At 41.5% G+C, this 22,962-nt stretch overlaps 1 protein-coding gene across 1 annotated transcript in view; it reads right to left on the minus strand.

The window, feature by feature from the left end:
• BUB1 (BUB1 mitotic checkpoint serine/threonine kinase) overlaps nucleotides 1-22,695 on the minus strand; it is a 41,639-nt gene extending 18,944 nt beyond the window's left edge. Inside the window, exons 1-16 of the mRNA XM_029231408.1 lie at nucleotides 22,627-22,695; nucleotides 19,465-19,524; nucleotides 19,245-19,383; nucleotides 18,225-18,421; nucleotides 15,758-15,801; nucleotides 14,954-15,054; nucleotides 13,412-13,464; nucleotides 13,135-13,319; nucleotides 11,544-11,695; nucleotides 8,613-8,869; nucleotides 6,784-6,842; nucleotides 5,353-5,481; nucleotides 5,143-5,253; nucleotides 4,304-4,403; nucleotides 3,259-3,340; nucleotides 2,115-2,289 (exon numbers count right to left, since the gene is read on the minus strand). Coding sequence (XP_029087241.1) covers nucleotides 2,115-2,289; nucleotides 3,259-3,340; nucleotides 4,304-4,403; nucleotides 5,143-5,253; nucleotides 5,353-5,481; nucleotides 6,784-6,842; nucleotides 8,613-8,869; nucleotides 11,544-11,695; nucleotides 13,135-13,319; nucleotides 13,412-13,464; nucleotides 14,954-15,054; nucleotides 15,758-15,801; nucleotides 18,225-18,421; nucleotides 19,245-19,383; nucleotides 19,465-19,524; nucleotides 22,627-22,652 — 1,870 coding nt within the window. The 5' untranslated portion in view covers nucleotides 22,653-22,695. The remainder of the gene's footprint in view (nucleotides 1-2,114; nucleotides 2,290-3,258; nucleotides 3,341-4,303; nucleotides 4,404-5,142; nucleotides 5,254-5,352; nucleotides 5,482-6,783; nucleotides 6,843-8,612; nucleotides 8,870-11,543; nucleotides 11,696-13,134; nucleotides 13,320-13,411; nucleotides 13,465-14,953; nucleotides 15,055-15,757; nucleotides 15,802-18,224; nucleotides 18,422-19,244; nucleotides 19,384-19,464; nucleotides 19,525-22,626) is intronic.
• Nucleotides 22,696-22,962: the final 267 nt, after the last annotated feature.

The following is a 22,962-nucleotide window of genomic DNA, read 5'->3' on the forward strand; positions in this document are numbered from 1 at the left end:
CCCCTGCGTTGGAAGGCAGATTCTTTACCACTGGACCACCAGGAAAGTCTCTGAAAAGTATTTCTTAAATAATAAGACTTGAAAGTCTAAATTACCCCTTGATCCATGGGCTGCAGAATGGATGTTGTGTTAGCAGGCATGAAAATAATCTCATTGTACATCACCATTGGAGCTCTTGGATGACCAGGTCCATTGTCAACGAGCAGTGCTATTTTGGAAGGAATCTTCTGAGCAGTGTGCCTTAACAGTGGACTTAACATATTCAGTAAAGCATGTTGTAAACAGATTTGCTGCCATCTGGTTTTGCTGCTCCATTTATAGAGAATAGCCAGAATAGATGACGCATAGCTCTTAAAGGCCCTAGGACTTCTGGAATGGTAAACAGCACTGGCTTCAACTTAAAATCACCAGCTGCATTAGCCCCACAGGAGAGTCAGCCTGTCCTTTGGAGCTTTAAAGCCAGACCTTGACTTCTCCTCTCTGGCTCTGGAAGTCCTAGATGGCATCTTCTTCCAATATAAGGCTGTTTCATCTACATTGAAAACCTGCTGTCTAGTATAACCACCTTCATTAATGATCTGAGCTAGATCTTCTGGATAACTTGCCGCAGCTTCTGCATCAGCACTTGCTGCTTCACCTTGCACTTTTGATAAGGAGACGCCTTCTTTCCTTAAACCTCACGAACCAACCTCTGCTACCTTCACACTTTTCTTCTGCAGCTTCCTCACCCCTCAGCCTTCAGAGAACTGAAGAGAGTTAGGGCCTTGCTCTGGATTAGGCTCTGGCTTCAGGGGATGTTGTGGCTGCTTTGATCTTCTATCCAGGTCACTCAAACCTTCTCCATATCAGCAATATGGCTGTTTTGCTTTCTTATCATTTATATGTTCACTGGAGTGGCACGTTTAATTTCCTTCAAGAACTTTTCCTTCGCATCCACATGGTGAAAGAGGCCTACCTTTTGGCCTAACTGGGCTTTCGACACGCCTTCCTCACTAAGCTTAATCATTTCTAGCTTTGGATTGGAAGTGAGAGACGTGCAACTCTTCCTTTCACTTGAACACTTAGAGGCCACTGTAGGGTTATTAACTGGCCTAAATTTCACTATTGTTGTGTCTCAGGGGAGAGGCCCGAGGAGAGTGACGAAGACAGGGAATGACCAGCGGGGGGAGCAGTCAGGGAACACACACAACAACCATTGACTAAGTTCACCATCTGCCGTGGGTGAGGTTTGTGGCACCCCAAAACAGTCACAATAGTAACATCAAAGACCACTGACAACAGATCACCATAACAAATATAACAATAAGGAAAAGTTTGAAATATTGCGAGAATTACCAAAATGTGACTCAGACACAAAGTGAGTAAATGCTGCTGGAAAATGGTGCCAGTGGGCTGCTTGACACAGGGCTGCCACACACCTTCAATTTGTTAAAAAAAATCCAGTATCTGCGAAGTGCAATAAAGTGCAATAAACAAGGTATGCCTGTATTTATTTTGCAGGATCGTATTTAATAGGTAATAATTATCTGTATTCAATAACTGTGTCATTCGTTAAGCTTCAGTTCATATGTATAAAGATCTTTGATATGAGAATGTTATGTTTGGGGAAAATAAGGACCATCTGTGAGTTTTATCAGATCACTAAAAAATTTTTAAATATGATTTTCCGAGTATAGTACTTGGCTACATCTCTAAAGTAATAAAATTTGTAGATACATATCAAGGATTAAAATTTGCTGTTTGTTACTCTTACCAAATTAGAAAATAAAATGTTCATATTTTTAACATTCAAGTCTATCTGTAGTGGCTATTTTGTTTGTTGTAAAACATGAAATAAAGCTATAATCCCATACAAATGGGTTGGACTTTGTATCTTTGCCTTTAAATGCTTCTATAGATTTTTCTCCCGTTCTACCTAAAATCTAAGTTATCAAACTTTTAAAATGCACATAGACTTTAGAAAGACATTATGCCAAAACCAAAAACCAAATATGTAATAATACAGTGAATGGATTTTAAGTTTCCTCTTTATGATTTTCAAACCTTCCAGAAGAAAACTATAATAGTAAAAGAACTGAAGTTGGCAGAAGACACTAAGATAGTGTAAGGCACACCTTTATCTTCTAGAGGGTGCACTGAATCCACTGGAAGCCTGTGGAAGGGCGTAGATGCCAGCTGTGCAGCAGACGTAAAGTCTCCCGGGCTCTTGGGACTGGGAGCCAGGGTTTTGTTGCAGCGGACACCCCACACGGTTGAATCATCCAAAAACTCGTCAGTGTGAGGTACTTCCTACAACGAAAGATGAACGGAAAAAAAGTAGCAATCTCCTTGTTTCACAGATGAAATTTAACACATTAATACTTTTTAAGATTCAAAAAAATGAGGAATTTTAATTTTTTCGAAGAAATGGATGTAACCCCTGGCTAACAGAGCCAAGGACATCGTGGGTCTGTTCTTTTCCCCAGAACTGGGACACTTCATCTTTAACACACTCCAGCGGAGTTATATCACATGCAAGAATCACGTTTCGTTTACCAATTTTTACTTTTTTTTTTAAAGATTTATCATTCATTTTATTATTTATTTTTGGTTGCATCAGGTCTTAGCTGCGGCACACGGGATCTTCATTGCGGCACACAGGCTTCCCTCTAGTTGTGGCATGAGGGTTTTCTCTTCTCTAGTTGTGGCGCGCAGGCTCCAGGGCACGTGCGCTCTGTAGTTTGCGGCACGCAGGCTGTCTAGTTGAGGCCCGCGAGCTCAGTTGCCCTGCGGCATGTGGGATCTTAGTTCCCTGACCAGGGATCGAACCCGTGTCCCCTGCCTTGTGAGGCGGATTCTTTACCATGGACCACCAGGCAAGTCCCTACTTTTTTTTTTTAATTTGAAAAGTCTAGATTTACAGAGGAATTACAAAGATAATACAGAGTTCCCATATAGCCTGTATTAAACTTCTTAGGTCTAGGAAAAATATATATGCCCCCAGTGGTTCCTCCTGTCTAAAGGGAAGGCTCTCAGAGGGCAAGGATCATTATCAAACTCATTTTTCAGTTTCTATATCTCTCTTAATGTGTGGTGCATAATAGATTTGCAAATAATTATAGAATAATGTTCTATAAAACTTAATTTTCACATAACATTTTATTTTTTCAGCACAGTTTTTTAAATACACCACCTCATTTGACTGGCACAAGCATTTGGTAAAATGAAAAGAAAAGGGTTGCGGGACCCATTTCATGGATGAAGCAGAGATTTACTTACATTTGGTTTTGAAGTGCACCTCCACATTGAGCGTTCTCCAAAGGTCCTGGCTCCCGTGGGCTTATTTTTAGGCTGTGGTAATCTAAGGAAAGATTTGCAAAATTACAAACAGCAAAATATGCTAAGGAAATAAATTCTACCACTTAAGTTAGTGTTAAAAACATTCTCCCCTTTTCCTATTTAGTTAATATTTATACACATATTTCTTACTTTTACGGCAAAACTGAGTGCAGGTTGAATTAACTTGACGATGTATGTAAAAGTAGATCTACAGTTACTTAAGCGAGGGTGGAAAATACAGAACTTTCTACTGCACTGAGTTTTAAGTTTTTTTTATTATTATTATTTTATTTTTATTTTTTTTGAGTTTTAAGTTTTAAGGACAAAAAAATAGTTAGGGCTGTGGCCAACAGAATGGCATGGATGCCGTATGTTTTATTTCTTATTCCCAGTGCTTGGTCTAGCTACAGAACATGAACCTCTTCTACACCATGATACCTTTAGTTCACACCTCTCTTTCACGGTTTAAATTATTAATGGTGAAACTTCCTCGTGCTACCCTACTCTACCCTGATGGGGCTCAGCCTTAAAACAAATGTTCTCTGCAGTGTGACCCAATATAAGCCACTTCCTTTTCTACTTTATCAATCCTGCAAATATATACAGAGCACGTATGGATACCTGTACTGGTGAATTCACTTACAGCGAATACAATTTCAAATCTATAGGATCCCTTGGTTCTCTGATGATTTATAACCATACGGTTTCCTTTTGTAACAAATACTTTTGTTATGGAAGGACTACTTTCTTGTAACCCCCCGGAACTCTGCAGATCTGGAAAAGAACTTCAGCAGCAATCTCCCAGCCATGTGGTCAAAAGGCTCATCTGTGGCAGAGCTGGGGCTGGGGCCCAGGCCATTTGATCGGCAGGTCTTGTTCTTTCACCAGCTCACCACCTGGACTCGTGGAGGGATCTCCGCACTGTCCCTGTCACTATGGCAACATGCATCTCCCCCAGTGTTATCTTAACCAGATATTTCTTTACCCATAATTTTCTTTGTTTCCATCTTCGAACACAGGAAAAGCAGAGGACAGAGAAGAGATAATCTTATTGACTCCCCAAGCCCCAGAAGACGTTGCATTTTCTGCAAGGGTAAAAAATTGCAGTTAATTATTAAAATAGGCCCAAAACACTATCCTTTAGGTGCAGCTTCAACTACAAATAAGAAAATGGAATAAGAGCTACAGAAAACAACTGATGTCAGTTTTTGAAATACTAAGCAATGAGGTAAGTCACTCTGCAGTGAGATGAAGGGACTAACTATGGTCACAAGGGTTAGCACGCGAGCCTCCGATCTCGAGTTCCTGCCACACATAAAGCAGCGTTCGCCGTTCTCCTAACACACTGCTATGGTCACTGACACTGAATAAAGCTCTCCATGTCTTTGCTTTCCTACAATGAGGAACTAAGCTCTTAGCTCTATATTTATCTTCATCGTGATCTCTCTCTGGCTTCCAGCACAAATCCTCTGACTCTAGACAAAGGTGGGCTAGTCCTGGCTCCCAACACTCCAGCCCGAACATTCCTCTACTGGGCAAAGCTCAAGTATCCCTCAACTACTCAGCCCTTCCTGGCCATTCCTACCCATGCAGATTTTGTCCTTCTTTAGCACTATTTATTATTTTTTAAGAAACAAACCAAGTCTAGGGCACACACTGAATACCTTGCCAAACAACATTGTATTTTTTTATTTCACAAACTCCATGCCCTTATGTGACAAGCTAACCAAGGCCAGGACTACTTCTTGTATAATCCCTGCTATTTCTGTGGGCAACCACCCACAACGCTATCCACTTAGTAGCTATTAAACAATCTGTTATTACTTTGAAACTGGGCTTCAAATGCATCTTCATTTTGACCTAGAGATGGCCATTCATCTTTGTCATCAGAAACATCAGGAAGTGTAGGAGCCTGAAACATATTCATGATGAAACCTTAAAAGAATAGAAAGAATAATGGTAAACATGGCTGCAAAAGAGCTTTCATTAATTTGTTGTCAGATGCTACACATTCAAACAAAAGGCCTCACATACCTAATGCTTCTTTTGTGTGCACAGTGGGTGACGGCTGCACTTTGGATGGCGTTGCCTGAACCAGTCCCAGTGATGTGTTAGGAGTTGTGTGAAAAGAACTTGTGTTAACAACCTTCTGTGTTTCACACCCTATTAAAGAAATGGGGACAAAATGCAGCATCAGTAGAGAAATCAGAATAGTTTAGAAGGCACAATTTAAGAAACTTATTATACATTTTTATTATTCTTGATAATCCTCACTAAGGACTTGCATTACTATAATGCTTCCATATCTTTCATTTTTCTCTTTATAATAGTCCCACGAGGTAGGTAAGGCAAGAAGTATCCGTTTATAGAAAAGGAAATAAAAGCTCAAAGAGATTAAGTGGCTTGATCTAAGATCATATCAAATTAGCAGACTGGTCATAAATAGCCCTCTTTGCTCCACTATACCGCAGAAGTGGTTAATAGTGACATTGTATATCTTAGGATTGGCTTTCCATCTCCCTCAGCCGGGCCCAAACCATGGCGTACACGGCCCTGCACAGCCTGAGCCTCTCGGCTCCCACCTCACCTTCCTCCTCCTCCCCTGCTCCCTGTGGCCACTGGCCGCTCTGCTGTGCTCCAAACAGTTCAGGGATATTCCTGCCTGAGGGCTCTGCCCTTGCTGCTCCCTCCACCTGAACCAGGTTTCCAAGGGCTGCGTGGGATGCTCCCCCCGTCAGGTCTCTACCCAGATATCACCTTCTTTGTGAGGGTCTTTCCCAGTTGACCCTGAGATTTCAACCCCTGCCCGCCCCCGCCCAGCCACACTTCCTTTCCCCCTCTTCGCGGGTGGGGATTTCTGTCCTTTCTGTTCGCGACTGCATCTCTCACTACCTAGGACAGTGCCTGGCTTCTACTAGTGCTCAGTTAGGTGCTGGTTAAATGTAGGTGTCACTGCTTTTTTCAAGTAGCTCTGCTCCCACTAAACTGTCATTGGAAAGGATGGCACAGTACATGAAGGAGTGGGGGGAATGAAGACCCAATCCAGGTGTCTTATTTTATTTATAAAACTTACTTTTATGCAAATACCTCTAACAAAGTAGTACCAAACGGAAGTATAACACTCCTAATTAAACTTTTAATCACCTTTCCGTCTTCACAACATATTAAAGATGACTCTGGTTTTAGATTAAATCTGCTGAGAAATTTAATAGGAAAGTTTTCACAAATCAAGTTTCCAAAGGATTCCAACTAAGATGTGACTGTCAAGTGAATTTCTACCTTTATTTGAAATGGTCTGGGGTTTAACTAACCCCTGCCTTCTAAGAACGGGAAAGCTGACACCCAGGTTCAATAAGGCCTGAAGCCTTCACGAACTGCAGCCACCAAACAGACCCTTGAGCGACCTGGACGAGTCTGGGCAAACAGCTTAGACAGCAATGTATTATATCAATAGTTAAACATTACCTTCTTTTATCTCTGCTCCACTCTGTGGCTTGAATTCATGAGTACTTTTATTCATACACCTGGAAGAGAAAACTCTTGATACACAATCACTCTCAAGAAAGAACAGTAAAAAATGTCAGCAATTACGAGCCTGTTGTTAAAACACAGATGGGACTGCCTAGGTCTACAGTGTAAGTGAATTAAGATGTTCTATGTTTTCTTTCATTTCCTTTCGAGGACAATAATTCTTACAGATAAAGGCCAGGTATTCACGTTTGCTTGACATAGTGATTCTGTACTTTAACACCCGATAATCATTCATACACGAGGTTCGAACGATCCCATTTATTACACAGGCTAAAGGGCTAACCCCCAGCTCCGGGCCTGCCGTCCGGCACCACTCTCCTGCGCTGTGACGTGGGGAAGCGCTGGCGCCTTCGCCACAGGGGCCACCTCTCTCGTGATGGGCAGGTAGCCACAGTGCATTGTCCTCTAGACTTCAGCAGTTATCAAGAGGGGAAAAATGGTACGTGAGACACTTACATCACAGTTTATTTTAAGTACAGTCGTGATAGTGGACCTCATCTGTCTATTTAACACTGCTTCCCTTAATGGACCCTGTGAGTGTATAAAGTAAAAAGTGCAAAGCCCTTTTAATCTTACAAATCCCCATTAAACTGTCATAAAAACGTGAGTTTTATAGCGATACCAGAGAAAGGTGCTCTTTCTCTGTCGTGGTCAGCCGTCTAGGCCACTGAGAGCGTGAGGGTGGTACTTTTAGTCCCTTGCCTAGGCTAAGGTCAGGGTCAGTCTGAAAGGCTTCTGAATGATCTGAATGTTCATTAGGTTAAAGAGTTTCATAATTTTATAAGGTTCAGCTGGACACGCTGAACTGTGTCTCCGGGGGCCTGTCATTGCTGCTGTTGTGACCATCTTATTGTTGTGTAAATTAACTACTAAGAACTAATGAAGTCACAGCCCCACACAACAGTCCTCTTTTTACATACATGGTTTGATACAGGACACAGGTCTGAATTATTGTCCTAATGTGGCTGAAAAAGCATGATCACTTTAAATCTTATTTCCAGGAGAAATCATTGGTAAAAGTTAACCTTGGACATTGAGGAGAACCAGTACTTAAGAACCATAATCTGTGCCAAGGGGTTTAGCCCAAGGGGAGGGTGTGAGTTACATTGTAGCTTTTATCTTTTCCAATAGATCAATAAAATTTTTATGTTTAAAAAAGAGAGAGCACCAAAGTGACTGAAGAGGAAAATATAAACAAGCGATGCGACAATAATTGTAATTTCTGTACTCTAGGAAAATCCCTCAAAATTGGAGAAAAAACCTCCACAGCAGTGTATAGACATATTTTGGCATATTGTGTAACAGACATTAATCCCAAACTGCTCCCGGTGCAAAGACAGAAGGAATATGAGAAGAATATATGTCAAGGAACTATCTGGATTGTAATGAACGCCTACATATCTGGATTGTAATGAACGCCTACATATGCTCAGTCAAAGCCAGTAAGCAAAGGCAATTTCAGTTTAACAGCTGTATATTCTTCAGTTACAAAGATTGTTAACTTTCAGTGTATCGAAAAATTATAATTCAAGAGGGAAGTATGAAGTAAAACAAATACTCTAAAAGAAACAATAAGTGAGGCTGAAGATTTGGGGCTAATGTTTTGGTAACTTGTTTCTTCCACTACATGCCCATCTAAAAATTATTTTGAAAAACAAGACTCATCCATTATTTACACATTGCTCTTGATATTGCAGGTCACGTAAAGAAGCCGTCAGACACCATTCACATCACTATCATCTCTAGGGCTACCTTTGGCTTACCTGGCATCTTTGCTGGCCACCGTAAACATGGCATCTGTCACTGGCTGGGCTGCCAAAGGAAGCTGGGGAGTTATACTCTGGGTGACGGCTGGGGACACCAAAGCAGCGGTGACAGCATTCGCCATAAGTGGAACAACAGATGCCTCTTTGGGTGTCTCTCCTGCATTCTTTGAGGTCTGCTGATGGACAGCTGGAAGACTCGGAGCTCTCAGTTCCTGCGGGGAGCCTGTGTGTGGCCCCATACATGCTGGGCTGACCTTTCATGGTAAGCAAACAAACAAAAACAAAGCCATAAGGTCCAGACTGCTAATTAGGTATTACAGCTTTTCAAAGAATGGCACCTGTCTTCTTCAGTAGATTCCTTTCCTCCTGAGCCAGCTCCTTACCCCTCCAGGTATTCTGAAATGAACAGTCAACAACAAAGGCCACTCTACGCGGTGGATGCTTCCGTAGCTTCTTAACCACACACTCAACTGGCAGCTCATACTTCTAACCACTAAAATACCAGCCCTGGGGCTTCCTTGGTGGCACAGTGGTTAAGAATCCACCTGCCAGTGCAGGGGATGTGGGTTTGAGCCGTGGTCCGGGAGGATCCCACAGGCCACGGAGTAACTAAGCCCGTGTGCCACAACTACTGAAGCCTGCGCACCTAGAGCTCGCGTGCCGCAACTACTGAAGCCTGTGCTCTGCAACAAGAGAAGCCACTGCAATGAGAAGCCCACGAAGCCCTCGCACTGCAGCGAAGAGTAGCCCCTGCTTGCCGCAACTAGAGAAAGCACGGGCGCAACACCAAAGACCCAGTGCAGCCAAAAATTTTAAAAAATTTAAAAAAAAATTAAAAAATAAAATAAAATAAAATAAAATACCAGCCCTGACCATTCATTAGTATTTAAGAACTGGCACATTTCTGCTTACTTAATTTTGGGAAAAGACTAACAGTCAATGTTACCAAATGCTCATAATGGTGTTCCTTCTATTAAAATACCCTTAGTAACCATCTTCTCTTTAATGAGTAGGAAACACGAATATAAACTGCACTGACTGCCACAAAAGCACGGCTCACAGTGGGAAGGACACGGGCCCTTAACTTGAAGTCTTTGCTTTTCTACTCACATGTACTTAGACTGTACATGTACACTCCTATGTTACCAAGTTAAAAGACAAAGAGCGGGATTTCCCTGGGGGTCCAGTGGTAAAGAATCTACCTTGCAAGCAGGGGATGTGGGTTCGATCCCTGGTCAGGGAACTAAGATCCCACATGCTGCGGGGCAACTAAGCCCGCGCGCCACAGCTACTGAGCTTGCACACCTCAACTAGAGCCCGTGTGCCACAAACTAGAGCCCAGGCGCCCTGGAGCTTGCGAGCCGCAACTAGAGAGGAGAAAAACCAGCACACCACAACTAGGGAGAAGCCCATGCGCCACAAGGAAAGATCCCGCGTGCCGCGACTAAGACCCAACGCAGCCCAAAATAAATAAAATAAATAATACATAAATCTTAAAAAAAAGACAGTTAATTTCTCACCATAGAAAAGTATTCTCACAAATTGTTAAGAAAAGCACCAAGGGCTTCCCTGGTGGCGCAGTGGTTGAGAGTCCACCTGCCGATGCAGGGGACGTGCCCCAGTCCGGTAAGATCCCACATGCTGCGGAGCGGCTAGGCCCGTGAGCCATGGCCGCTGAGCCTGCGCGTCCGGAGCCTGTGCTCCGCAACGGGAGAGGCCACAACAGTGAGAGGCCCGCGTACCAAAAAAAAAAAAAAAAAAAAAAAAGCACCAAATATCTAGGGCAAGAATAGTTATTTCACAGACAAATGGACAAAATATAAAAAGTTTATTCTCACTAGTCATCAAAAAAGATAATTAAAAATGACCTATAACATTTTCTCACCTACCAAATTAGTAAAGATTAAAAATAAACATAATATTCATTTCTGAAGAAATACATTAAAAAAATAATAATCAGACTTTCTCCACCAGATATCAAAACATACAACAATGCTATAGTAAACACACAATATGGAATGATCAAGAAGAAACCTATTGACTAAAACAAAGAGACAGCTATTTTAGAAATGGATCTTATACCTTAAAAATTTAGTATGTGATAAGATATTTTAAACCAATAGAGAAAGGCTGAGCTGGTAAATAAACGATTTAGGGACAAATGGAGATCCATTTGGCAAATATATCCTTATACCACTCATATACAGAAATAAGTTCATAAACAGAGGCTTCTGGTTAAAGACAGTGGCTTAAACATGTGCTTTATCATCCACGTCCTCCCGAAACCTCACCAAAATGACAGTAAAGGAATCCTAACACCTAAAACAGCAGCTGGAGGAGGCTGATCTCCAGAGAAGTTCAGAAATTTGAACACATCTCAGGATGGACGTGAAGGTGGAGCTGAAAACAGGAATGTGGCCACAGTAAGTCTGTAGAAAAAACAGGTCCTGAGACCCATTCTTGCAGGTGCGCGCTGGCTTCTCAACACAAACTAAAGAAATCATTATATTTGAATTTTCATTAAATAATAGTCATTGTACACCCCCCAAAATCAGAAAAAGGATTATATACGCTAATAATTAAGTATATAAGTATGAGCCTACACACACACACACACACACACACACACACACACACACTACACGTCTGTCCTGTAACTTCCTTTCTCATTCTACATTTTGAAGATCTTTCCGGGTTGGTGTTGAGAAGCCCAGCGTTATTCTGATTCTTGGCTCTTTAAGTGTGACCTCTTCGTCACTGGAAGTGTGTTGGATTGCCTTTTCCCCCACTGTTGGGGGGAAAATAATTCAGAAAGCTAGTAACTAAATTAACATCAGAATTAACTCTAAAAATAGAGCACACAGAGGACAAATAGAAACAGAAATCCCTGTACTGGGCATGGGAAGCATCAGCAAGGAGCACACACACCTCAGACCTCCCCTGGGAAGAGGGCAGGTTCTCATGTGATGTCTCCACCACTTGGTGCAACTTCTTATGAAGCTCATCCATTTTCTGTTTTAATAGTTGTTCTTCAAAAGCATTTGCTTCTTTCCTTTTCATATAATGCCTGTCTTCATTAACTTTAGGAAAGAGAAAATATGGTTTGCATGTGAAATTTAAATTCAGGTCATCAGAGGAATCCATGCAAAATCAGTAAAAGGTTATTTTTAAGACGGCAAAGTTTTTACTAGTCTTTTCCATGTGTATTAGATTATAAGAACTGAAATATGTATTACTTTTCAGTTATAATTTTTACCTTCCCGTAGCACAGTTATTTTTAAGTTCAGGGCATGTAAGTTATAAAAATTTACATGATGAGCAACAAAAATATTTGGTAATAGCACGGTATGATACTAAGCACCACTTGTAGAACCATCACGACTGTGCAAATCAATTGAAAATGGAACAGTTTTTAAAAGATTTAAACCTCTAGGTGCTTTCTAAGAAGGAATAAGAGTAAAGTGCACCGAATGGTCAGTGTCTCAGGTACACTGATCTTGGTCCCATTTCCAGTAACTGGTTAACATAACCACATCACGTACAAATCTAATCGTCCAGCTCAGACTTTAGCATCTGTGCAAGGCACAAAAGAGTCCTCCACGAGCGTCAACTGACTGTCCTCTCAGTTGTCAACCAAAAGAGAAATAATGAACAAAAAGTGGCCTACAGAGTGGGCACAGCACAAATACTTAGATGGAGTAAAAGCCCTGAGTAGGACAGAGGTTCATTTTCCTCTGAGGTCTACATTGTTACAGCAAAGCCAAGTGCCAAGACTGGTGTTAACATTCAGTTTTCCCTGGGGAACAAAGCTTGATCCACTGTACAGCACAGCCATGAATAACATGGCACTTTCATCAGAGGACTCCTGAATGTCTTATTTACAGTAGTTGCAGATCTTGAAAAATCTCAACTCCAGTTCCTAACCTAATCCTTTCACAGTCCAAATAACAGACCCAGAGGTTTAGAATAGCTAGATAAAGAAGTTCAAATCCGTACAGATATTATTTGAAAGGTTAAAAATATCTACTTCGGGGCTTCCCTGGTGGCGCAGTGGTTGAGAGTCCGCCTGCCGATGCAGGGGACACGGGTTCGTGCCCAGGTCCGGGAGGATCCCACATGCCGCGGAGCAGCTGGGCCCGTGAGCCATGGCCGCTGAGCCTGCGCGTCCGGAGCCTGTGCTCCGCAACGGGATAGGCCACAACGGTGAGAGGCCCGCATACCGCAAAAAAAAAAAAAATCTACTTCACTAAAAGCTAAGGCAACACTGGTGTGGATATCTATCTCCTTTATTGCTGTTTCAACCCTGAGTTTTGCTGTCAAAAGACACCAATTTAGCCTTTGGACAAATGTGGTTGCTACACTAGTATTAAAGATTTTTAGGCTCCTGACAGAATGAGCTAGAGACATTTTTCTTGCAGATTCTTTCAGTATAGTCAATTATCTGCTAAAATGTAATTACTCAGAGATGAGAATTATATTAAGTGACCTAAGATAGCTCAGACTGTAAGACTGCAAGTACCCCATTGTTCATGCTTTCTCCGTTGATTGTATTTCTGGGCTCTCAGCTCTTCAAAGGAAAACTCTGACTCTCCACGAATAAGCTTCTCCTTGCAATACATGACAACCTGCTGCACATCAGCTTTGGCTGCCACAGGTGGGTGTGCAGAATATCCTGATTTAGAAATCATGATCACCCTTTGTTCCCTAAAATGGGGAAAATACATTATTTACAACAGTGTACTGAAGCAGCTCTTGAAGGAAACTAAGTAATAGATGAATGCACTGATTGTACTTGCATATTCGACTCTTTATCACAAGCTGAAGATGTTACTCCAGAAAGTTCTGAACCCTAGAAAGACAGAAAAGAAACACAAGCACTCACTTATCTGGAAAGAATCTATCATCCAAATTACTTCACAAAACAATATGAAAACACTTGAGGGGGGTCTCTGAATCATCGAGTAGATTTGTATATGTTCTTTCAAGTTACAATTAATATCTGAAGCCTAGGTTTGCATTATTACTTTTATGATAACTTTTGCAACTAGAGTCCGATAAGAAAGCGATTTTAAAATATCTGCTTGGTAGTCGAGAAGGGCACTTACTTCCCTTTGATACATAGTCCAGGAGCTGAGCCACATCAACTATGTGTAATGAGTTTAACATTCCAAATAGCTACATTAAAAAAAAAAAAAATCATTAAAATTTTCTTCTGGTACTATTCTATGTTGAGGAGTCTCCAATGCTAGCATTCATTCACTAGACAAGTATTTACTGAACATCTCATACGTGACATGTCCTGAGCTAGGTCCTGGGAAGTGACTGTAAACAAGACCCAACTCTGCTGCCTAGAAACTTACAGTCGGGACAACAGGAAGCAATGAGACTGGCAAACATGAGTAGGATGTAAATTGGGATCATCTGAGTATCTGTCGAAGTTGGAAATTCATATTCTACATCAGGAATGTGCTACATTAATAAAACCTGCACATGTGTACTACGAACAGAGGCATTTCCATGGGATTTAGCTTAAAGGAGGTCCTTAGCAAACTTTGAAAGAGCAACAGTACTATGAAGAGGAAAGATGCTGGGAAGCAAGGAAAGAGCATTTTCACATGCTAATAAGCCATCAGGGCAGAAGAGCCACCTCGCCCCACTGCAATGGCAGGGAAAGGTGAAGTTATTTATTGGTTGGTGGCAGAAATGGACAGACATCATCTGATGGCTTCTGTTGTTTCACTGAAATAGTATTTTTGCCAGTTCCTGAGGAAGGGGTTGGAGGTAGTCAGGTCCCAAGTTTGAGGAGAGTAAAAAGAAGCGTAAAATCATTATAATTTGGCATTAGAGAGTAAAATGGGAAACATAAGTGATATGTAAAACATAAAAAGTGAACTGGGAAATTGGAAGCATAATTGCTGGGGAGTAGTAAAGCCCTGGCTGAGGTTATAGTTCGAAGCCAGGAGTGTTTTAGGTGGGTTCAGATGCCTCCACGTGGGTGTGACCCATGGTAGGGAATCCCGGGCCTGTGCAAGGGAGCCCTGCAGAACAAAGGAGGAGAGGCTGCTGGGAGGAGGCGAAGACAGGAGGTCGTGGAGCCCGGTTCCCTAGGTCAGACAATGCAGGAAGTTATGATCAGCGAGTTATTTTAAATTTAATATTTGAGGTGAGCCGTGGTGGATGATGACAGGCCCGGAAATGTGCCACAGGCACAGGTGGCTGACATGGAGGTTAGAGTCTTGGGAGACAGGGTCAAAGAAATGAGATGCCCAAGGAAGGCAGCTGGATGACCGTTCCGTACCCTTCCCAGTTCCCACACGAACTACAATCATTATTATTACCTGATTCTTAGAAATGCAGGCTGAGTTATTTCCTGGATTGGATTTTAATGTTACCAGTTGGTTTAAAATCTGAGCATTATTCAGAGGTTCTGAGGTTCTTGCTATGAGGGGAAAAAGATGAAATAAAAAGAAATAAGGGTAAAACAATATTAAATAAAATTATTACAAATACATTCCCTTGATCTTTCAATAAGTAGCATTAAAAAATAAACTCATTTACACTGTCTCAGAAAATGCAACTAAAATACTTTATAAATAAGAGAAATATGGTAGAGATAGCTTTCTAATCAATTCAAAATGCCCAAGAAAGTCCCTGAAAGACATGTAAACTCTAGTTATTTTAAACAATAGGATAGTCAATGATTAATGCTAGAACGTAATCTATTATTTCTAAAAAAAAACAAAACAAACTACATTTCTTTAAAAGTTGCATTAAACACATTTGATTCAATTCAGAACAGATTCACTTCAGAGTAGGTATTGTCCTCTATGTGGGGCAATTTTTATTTTTATTTTTTAAAAATCCTAAAAATACCATGAAATCACCAAGCTTGTGTGTGTGTGTGTGTGTGTGTGTGTGTGTGTGTGTGTGTGTTGGAGGGGGGTTTCTTTTAAAGTGCTATGACAGAGCCCCTGCTCTGCTATTTATCAGGCATTATTATTATCATAGCACCACCCCTGTTATCTAAGATAATATAATCAAGAAATAGTGGATGGATTTGTTTTTTAAGGAAAACAAAAAAAAGGTAGGGAAAATCAGACTAAATTATCAACGTCTTGGACATTTTAGAAAGCATTATTTACCTTGAGTTGGCAAATGGGTTTCGGTGAGGCGTGTCTGAAACAACCTAAAAGACAGCAATAAAGGCATCAGTATAGATTATAAATTACAGTTCAATATATATTATATTAAAGTGAAAACTAGGGACTTCCCTGGTGGTACAGTGGTTAAGAATCTGCCTACCAATGCAGGGGACATGGGTTCGAGCCCTAGTCCGGGAAGATCCCACATGCCATGGAGCAACTAAGCCCGTGCACCACAACTACTGAGCCCACGTGCTACAACTACGAAGCTCGTGCGCCTAGAGCCTGTGTTCCACAACAAGAGAGGCCACCGCAACGAAGAGTAGCCCCTGCTCGCCGCAACTAGAGAAAGCCTGCGCACAGCAATGAAGACCCAAAGCAGCCAAAAAAAAAAAAATTAATTAAAAAAAAAAGTGAAAACTAAACATGATAGACAGCTTACTATAAGCTAGTAAAGACTGAGGTTAAGAGAGAATGTAAAGCTCAATTTTAGAGTTGCTTCAAAATTAAAAAAAAAAAATTCTGGGATTGTCTTCATACCCAATACACTTAATATTAGAAAAATTCCTCTTTTTGCCTCGTTTATATTAGTATTTCTTAAATTCATATAACAAACATACCCTCCTTCTGAGGGTATCAAGTATGTACATGTTACAACATGGGGTGTTTGAACTCTCTATTTTAGGCATTCTCTACATCTGGAACATATGAAAAGTATAATGGTTTGAAGAAAGATGTTAAAGTACAAAACTATTTTAAAAAGCAGATATATTACTGTTCATGCTGTGAGGACTTCTTAAACATGTCATTTCATGCATCTTTGCATGTTAATCAACCTATCAAGTAATATGCAACCTCCAAGCTCGACATTTTTGGGTGATATGAGGAGGGGTGCATAGTATGAAGAGACTGAGAGATGTACAACCAAATGCAGACAAATGCCAATGTTGTTTGACTCAATTCAAACAAACCAATGGTTTAAAAAAAAGGCAAAAAACAAAAACATTTTACATAATGAAGAATACCTGAAAATTAGATGATATTAAGGAATTACTATTCATTTTGTTAGGTATGAAAATGATGTAAGGTTCTGTAAGAAATCACCTTTTTGAGATGTTTATGGAAGTGTTTAGGGTAAAATATTTTGCTGTTTTGGATCTGCTTTAAATCCTTCAGCACAGGGACTTCCCTGGTGGCGCAGTGGTTAGCAGGTGATGCAGGTTCGAGCCCTGGTCCGGGAAGATTCCACATGCCACGGAGCAACTAAGCCCATGCGCCACAACTACTGAGCCTGCACTCTAGAGCCTGCGTGCCTAGAGCCTGTGTTCCGCAAAAAGAGAAGCCACCGCAATGAAAAGCCTGCACACCGCAACAAATAGAAAGCCGGCGTGCAGCAACAAAGACCCAACGCAGCAAAAAGTATATAAATAAATAAATTAATTAAAAAAAAATCCTTCAGCACAGTGTGATCAAATATTAATAATAATTAAAAGCAAGTGATAAATAAATGCAGGTTCATTATATTAACTTTTCTTTTTTTAACGCATACTTGAAAATTCTCATAATAAAGTTTAAAAAGAGCATGCGCACTGGAGCAAAGTTGAAAACAATGAGTGTATTAAGAGCCAGCAAGGGGTGCAGGGAGACAAGCTGTCTCTATGCTGCTAGACAGAGACAGCAGAAACCTGTACCACCTTTTGAGAAGGGAATTTGGTTACATGTACCACAAGCCTGAACACTCTTCATACACCCTTTGACTCCACAGTTTCAATTCTGAGAATCTATCAGAAGGAACTAGATAATAACAGGAAATACATTAGGAAATACTTTTATGATGAAGAAAAAAGACCTTGACACAGGGCTGCATATGTACATAAAAAACACCTGCAATCCTATTACAAGCGGAGAAAAAAATGCGAATTAAAATTGATGGGTTTCCTCTGCTTCTTTAGTTTTCTGTATTAGGGTATATATAAATAACACCCTAAATGAGGTGTATTTAATCACTGAAAAAGTCAAAAATTGTGAAAAACAAAGTTATTCATTATGTTGTTATTTATAAAAATCAAAATGTTGGAAACAACTTTAATGTTCCATTGGAGAACAATTAAATTATGACATAGCTCTGCGACAGACTTCACAACCACTTTATAAGTAGTATAAAAGTGCATAATTTCTTAAGAGCAGTATAAAGCTCAGTACATACAATCAGACATACAGTACGGTCTACTGTAAAAATACACAGACACTAAGGCACACACATAGGCATCGGAAAAGATATTGGAAGGAAGTGCACAAAAATGTTAACAGTAATATTTCTGGGCAGCTTTTCTACTATTCTATACATCCACATTTTCCCCAATGAGAAGGATTTCCCTGTACAAACAGATAACAATAAAAATCTTTTAAGAGCAAACATTGCATTTCAAGGTAGGAGACACTGCGTGGAGTTTTATTTTCAAACTACCTGTACTGTTGCTGCAGCAGCTCTCTAGGTTCGGCCTCGTTCTGAATTCCTCTCCGAAAAACGGCACTGGCGTGCTGCCGCTCCCCCTGGCCTTCCAGATGCCCAGCCCAGGCTACGTACAGAGGAGCTGACAGGGTCCCAATCCCATGGTTGTACAGAAACTCGAAAAACTGAGGAAGGTCACTGATGTACTCAGCCTGCAGAAATCCAAAGCAGACAGACATGAGAACGAAGGCACTGCCAGTCTCAGTGCGGCCGAGTCCAGCCAGCCCTCAGCGTGCGTCTTCCTGGAGGCTTCAGGATGTACTGTGCAGGGGAAGGCCTGTGTGGTCCTCTGATGGCAAGCCTCAAAGTTAAGCTCGTTCCTTTCCTTGACATTCAATGTCCCCAGATAACCCACATTATTTCCCAAGACAGCAGGTTCTGTAACGTAGCATATAAAGTTATACTTGCTCAAGCTCCACAGGCTTCCTCTAATCCTCATATTTTGAAACTTAGTGAACAAATCCCTGTTTACTTTATCTATTCCATTCATGATTTTATTACTAGAAATCACGCCCCCAAGCCTTTATTTCAAGATTGAAGAGACCCAGCCTAACCTGAGGCGGCCTTCTCCTTTTAGTACTAAATTTCATTTCTGAGAGTTAATATTTTCTTAATTATTCACAATGAATTTAATTTACTCCCAGGAACTCACTGGGAGTACCTGCTTATCTCCCCTTCCCCAAGCATGCTTCTCATCCAATGAACCTTCTTTTAATCTAATGGTTTCTACCTTGTGTTGTCACATTTCAGACTTGATACACAGAGAAGAAGGATTTTAAAATTAAATCACTGATTCCACAGTACAGAAGCCAAAAGGTTGTAAAATACGTGTCTCTGGCCATACAACTTAAAAAAAATTTATGAAACATAAGGTATCAGAATAAAAGACAGTCTAAAATGATCTTCAAATCTGGGGTAAAAAACAAAAGGACAACATGACTAGAGATGTGATTATACATCTGAAAGTATACTTACAAATTTTAAACAATAATTGATGAACCTTGGGTCATTGTGGTATCTCTTCTTATCTAAAAATTCCTTCATTAGATGCTCTAATAAAGTTGTCAAATATTCTTTATTCTCAGGAAAATTCTCTTCTACCCATCGCATGTAACTGGAAAAAATACGGATAACATTAATTTTTCAGGGCAGCACATATAGTTTGTTTACAGAAAAAAATAAACGAAATGCTAACCTTTCCCATTCACCAAGTGGGTCATCGCCCTTGTAGCTCTGCATATGGGCTTCAAACATTCTAGAGCAGAGAAAAATATGTACATGGGATTATTAGGAATACTTCCTAAAAGATATATTTTATATTTATCACTTATACACCTTAAAATAGAAATCTTAAATATCAATTCAAATGCTATAATAAAAATGAAAACAGCATTCCCTCAGAAGTCAGAACACTCAGAAGCAGTCAGTGTTTCTTCAGAAGAAAGTAAGACGCAAGGCCCCTGAGGTAGCCTTATAAAGAAGCAGCTAAAAGAAGGTCCCCAGGTCTATCCCCAGGAGTCTCCTTCTCCTCTCACTGATTCCCGATGTCACTACCACCACCATGAGGGGCAGCACCCAGAAGTTTGCTGCCCCTCCTCCTAATGTTGGGACCCAGGCATGGCACTGCCTCAGACCCCTCCCCTTGCTGCTCAGGAGCTTGGCTGGAAGACTTGAAGAGGGCTTGGGAAGGGTGCGCGACAGCCCAGGGTCCCACCGATCAGGGCTTCCAGATCCAGTTTGCTTTCTGGGCCTCAGTGGAACACAACGTCCCTGAGGAAGAACACACAATGGCAATGCTCAGAAGTCAGTGGCTATGGCTCCCTGAGAACTCTGCTTGGCCCGACCTCCGTGTACCCAACCACAGCTTAAAAAAAAAACAACCAAGCACAGCAAAGTTCTCCAGGAGCCCCCAGGTGCTAGTGCGGTAAACAAACAAACCAACCAAAACTGTAAAGTATTGTCAGGTGACATGAAGCACATAGGAAAAAACCCTCAAAAGATGAGAGAAGGGGTAAGAATGTGACGGGACTTACTGTTTTCAGGTAGGGTGGTCAGGGAAAGAAAGCCTGCCTCTCTGAGGGGGTGACACTTGATCGGTGCCAGGGATCCAAGCAGCTATGTAAGTACGTGGAGCTAGGAGAAGGGTGGGGATGACAAGATCTAATTTGCATTTTAAAATGTGCATCTGTCTCTCCAAGTGAAGAAGCGGGTGGGGGATGAGAATAGAAGCCAGAAACCAGTTAGGAAGCTACTGCAGAGCCCTAGTGACAGGGTGGACCATGGTGGGAACAGTGTGGAATTTGGGTGTTTTGGAGAAAGAAACAATGAGACTTGCTGATGGGATTGCACACTGGGTAAGAGACAGTCAAGCTAAGGAACACTCCTAGGTTTCTATCAGAGACGCTACATGACATTTGTTACATGACTTTTTTCGGGGGTAGGGAAGAAAGGGTTGAAAGTAATACTTTCTTCTAGCTCTTGTACCTCAAGATACAGATGAAATCAATGTTTCTTATGACTCAAAATCCATAAGCCACAAAAGAAAAGCTAGATGAAGTCAACTATATATAAATTAAAAGCTTCTATATGTCAAATAAAACAAAACACGAAGCAGAGTCAAAAGAGAAATGATAAACTGGGATAACCAAACAGAGCTTCTAGAAGTTGGGGGAAAAAAACCAAACCCAACCCAATTTAAGAAATGAACAAAAGGTATTCCACAGAAAAATACTCAACCTCTCTCATAAGAGAAATTCACCTCATTGAGATACAACTTCTCACCCACCAGATTGCAACAATGTGACAAGTGTAGAGGGGAAGCAAAGGAAACAGGCACTCTTACAATTTGCTTGCAGGTGGGAGTGTACACAGTCCCTGCCACTGCAATTGGTAATAAGATCTACCAAAATTCCACATGGATTTACTTTTGATCTAGCAAACCCACTTCTGGGAATCTAGAGGACAGATATAGGCAAAATGTCACGTGTACAAGATTTTTCACTGCGGCACTATTTGTAATAGCAAAATATTGTCCACAACCCAAGTCTCCATCAACGGGGGACTTTTTAGATCAATTGTGGTACATGAAATATCATGTAGTTGTAAAAAAGAAGGAGAAAAGAATCTATGGATTGATAGAGTGAAATCTCCAAGGACAGTGTTAAGCAAAAAAAGCAGTGTGTACACTCTGTTACATTTTATGTGCAATAAAGGCAGGAATTGTACACACGTGTACATATATGTATATAGATATGTTCATATGTTATTATAATATAAATATTTATATTTGCAAAATAAATATAAAAATAAACTAGAAACATGGTTACATATGAGGGAGTGGGAGAGCAGTCAAGTATAGAGCGCAGTGAACAGTTTTCTAAATCTTTTAACCATGTAAATGTAGTACTTATTTTTAAAAGCTAAAAAGTCAAAATAAGGTCGGAAATACCTGATTTCTTTTTTAAAATGGGGGAAAACGAGCCTCTAATATCGAAATCCTTTGCAGGCTGGGCTAAAGAAAAAGTCTTAAGGCAAACAAATTTTTGTTTTGACAGCACTTAACCACCTGAGTCTTCGGATCCCCAGAGAGTTAAGATTACCTTGGTGCTGATAAAACTAACCAGTTTTACTTCCTGTCGCATATGGTTTAAGTGTTTTAAATACTTTTGAAACAGTCTGGATAAATCACCTAAGTCATACAAATAAAAAGCAAAGGCGTAGGAATTTTAAAAATTGTTAGCAGGTTGACATAAATGATGATAAACATAAGGGAACATTTTTCCCCTTAAAGTGCGCGTTATTCAAAGACTTTTAAAAACTGACTGTGGGATTAGGGGTTAAAGCAATTTTAAGTTCTCTCTCTTTCGCAGAATTTTAAAATGAGTGGCTTTGAAAGTTTCTCATGAAACCTAAAGGTAAGTTTTAGTTTTTTGTTGGGTTAGACGTTTTACTTCCACAGCGGCAATCTGCCCAGAGCGGATTCCTTACAAAGAATCAAGGAGCGCTGAGGGCCTCAGGAACCCTCCAAATCCCCCCAAACTGCCACTCCGGCCGCAGCTCGGCCTCAGGGCCCGGGTCTCGGCATAGAGTCCCGGCTACACGGTGCGCGGTCCTTTCCACGGCTCCCTAGTGGCCCACAGCCCAGCTGGGATGGGGTAGGGCTGGGTGGCGTGACGGTGGGAGGGGACAAACTCCGGAGCCAAGGAAAGGGGTTGGGAAGGGCAAAGGGAGGCAGGTCTGGGGTGGCGGGCCGGGGACCTGCAGACCACTAGGCCCGAACCCAGGTACCCAAGCCCCCTGGCTGCCGGCAGCTGGGGATCACGCCCCCGCCCCTCCCCTCCCACAGACCCACACTTACTGAAAAACATTTTCCGGGTTATCCATGGCTAGAGGACGCGAGCCAGCAGCAGCCCCACCTGCGCCACCAGCGAGGAGCCGCCGCCGATTCGAATCTCCCGCGCAGCCGCAGTCACCACGCCGAGCGTTTGCAAGGCGCCTGACCATTGGCGTCAGCTGCAGATGGGCTGGCCAATCGCCGGGGCCGTTGCCAGGAGATCAAGCCCCGCCTCCATCCCGCGCGCCGGCCTCTCCTTTCACTTCCCGCAGCCATGTTGAACCGAAAGCTCGCGGAGTCTTGAGCGGGGGCTGGGATTCCGGGTACGGCGTGGTGAGGGCGCCCTAGGTTGGCTCAGGA

Source organism: Monodon monoceros, unplaced genomic scaffold (genome assembly GCF_005190385.1).
Source record: "Monodon monoceros isolate NGI ecotype Baffin Bay Population unplaced genomic scaffold, NGI_Narwhal_1 Super_Scaffold_19, whole genome shotgun sequence".
NCBI lineage: Eukaryota > Metazoa > Chordata > Mammalia > Artiodactyla > Monodontidae > Monodon > Monodon monoceros.